General features: G+C 36.6%; 1 protein-coding gene across 2 annotated transcripts in view; it reads left to right on the top strand.

Moving 5' to 3' along the window:
• Nucleotides 1-2,374, top strand: part of cbwd (COBW domain containing) — a 15,486-nt gene that overhangs the window by 11,694 nt on the left and 1,418 nt on the right. For both annotated transcript variants that reach the window (XM_046035158.1, XM_046035159.1), the window contains exons 13-15: nt 970-1,038; nt 1,155-1,220; nt 1,364-1,490. In XM_046035158.1, coding sequence (XP_045891114.1) covers nt 970-1,038; nt 1,155-1,220; nt 1,364-1,490 — 262 coding nt within the window. The remainder of the gene's footprint in view (nt 1-969; nt 1,039-1,154; nt 1,221-1,363; nt 1,491-2,374) is intronic.

The following is a 2,374-nucleotide window of genomic DNA, read 5'->3' on the forward strand; positions in this document are numbered from 1 at the left end:
CCCCCCCCCCCCACCCCCACCCATGTTGCTCTTTTCATGTTAATGAGAATGCTGTTTTTCTGTTGTTATACCAAATGACAAGGGAGTGTGTAACCTTAACACTTCAACACAAAACCCCCAAATATCTACAAAGTGCCCTTTTAATGCTGTAAGGAAGTATGGAGAGAAGAAGAGCGGGGGGGTAGGCAGATAAAGAGGGTTGCCGTTACTGGGTTTCAGGTGCCGAGTGGAGTTGTGGTTTTTGACACGGCCATTGACAAAATCATCAGCCAGGGCGTAAAAACACTTCTTTTGTTTAATGTTCATAATGACTTTGCTGGTTTCAGTGAGCTAAAAATATGTGTTAAAATGTATTTTGAATAAATGTCATCAGTGAACTTTAAATCTTAACAACTGCCTGAAAATATAAATCTGAAAACATAAACGCAGCAATGGAATGCAAGGATTGTACTTAAGTGCAAATTTAGCTTCTTCTGCTTTACCTGAAACTTCCCTACTTCATTTTATGCTAATACAGTACTTCTACTCCACTACATTTCACATGTAAATATTGTACTACATAAAACATATGGTCAGTTTATAAAATCTGCATTGTTATATGAACAGTATATAAAGTTGTTCAAAGTTGCTCCACCATAACAACATTAAAATGCTGCTTACAAGTTAATGAATATATGTATACATATATATTAACACTTGGAATTTGAAAAGTACACTTTGCTGATGTGCTTTTGAGTGCGGGACTTCTAATTGTAATAGAGTATTTTTTCACTGAAATTTTGTGATATTGCTATTTTTACTCATGTACAAGATGTGAGAACTTTCACCACTGCCTATAACCTGCATGTGTATTTCAGTGAATGAAAAATGTGGGAATGCACTGCAATTCAAAACCACAATTTCAAACAAAAATATTTTTCAAACCCAAAAGATGTGCAATTTCTTGTCTATTTTATTTTTCACCCTCAGAGTATTTTAACTGTGACGTTTGAAGTAGCTGGAGATCTTTCTGAGGACACCTTGAATGTCTTTATCCAGGTAGACTCACTCTGCATCGATCAGACCATTCAGTTTGTATCCGTGTTGCCATTACTAATTAGCTCTAGCACAATACAGTCCTTTGTAAAGTAAACACCCATTTCCCACTGTTTCAGGACCTCCTTTGGGAAAAGATGTTCAAAAACAAAGAAGGGGAGCCCATGACTGTCATTCGTTTAAAGGTACAGTAAAGCACAATAGTCACCCCAGTGGCCGCAGTGATCAATATCTGCCACTTTAAAACCTGTATTAATCAGTTCCAAACACTTTATTCAGTGTTGGTTAATGTGTCACTTGTGACTTGTGTGTTTATGTGTGTTTTCAGGGCATAGTATCGTTTGCAGGTAAAGCCCACCAAGTGATGCTGCAGGGGGTCCACGAACTGTATGACCTGAATGAGACTCCACAGCTGTGGGAGGAGAACCCGCGGATCAACCGACTGGTCTTTATAGGTGAACACACACACTTATTTCACATATGTATCTTTACACAATTCTTACATGCAACTGTGAAGGCAGCCAGTTCACTGAACTGCATTAAATTGATCAAAATGACTCTTTTTGACAATCTTTTACTAATTTTTTCAAGTAGTGTATCCATTAAAGTTCACTTAATGGAGATAGTGCAGAAACTTTTATTGACAAATTCACAATCAAGTAGATTTCTGATTCTAGCATAAAGTTACATAACTTCTTGGCTGTAAAACTGCACCATCGCTCCACAATTTCCAAAAATGTCCCGAGATTTTTCTTGGAAAGTATGTAATTTGGTACGAATTATTTGGAAAATGGCGACAGCTCGTTTGAAAATTTTCATAATTGCACAGGTCAGATGAACCTGCAAAAATTTTTAACTTGTCAACACGCAAGCAAAACAAAATGAAGCATAAAGTATTCAATAATACATGAGTAACAAGTTCAAGTTATTGCCAGTTCTAATTTATTTTTTAGAGGAGATTCTCTGGAAAACAACCACTCAACACAACTAACTTAACTCTGAAAATAAAGTAATCAGATCATAACCTTTTTGCCGTTTAATCCATAGTTAGTGTCTTTCCAGGTAAATTAGGTCGAAGGTTTTTTTGGAGATCTACAACTGACAATGCATATTAATAAAAGCAGCAATAAATAATGATAAGCGCTAATGTCACATATCGAATCAATGGGGTAAATATCTAGGGAAAGAAGAGTATTATTATTTAGTGTTATTTTGTCCTTTTGCATTAGACTGCCATGGCTACATAGACCTGACCTTGAGAACCACTGTCCACTATAATATATAACACAAATGATATCTCTGTGTGTGTGTGTGGGTGTGTGTGGGTGTGTGTGGGTGT

This window comes from Micropterus dolomieu, linkage group LG21 (assembly GCF_021292245.1).
Source record: "Micropterus dolomieu isolate WLL.071019.BEF.003 ecotype Adirondacks linkage group LG21, ASM2129224v1, whole genome shotgun sequence".
In the NCBI taxonomy this organism is placed as follows: Eukaryota; Metazoa; Chordata; class Actinopteri; order Centrarchiformes; family Centrarchidae; genus Micropterus; species Micropterus dolomieu.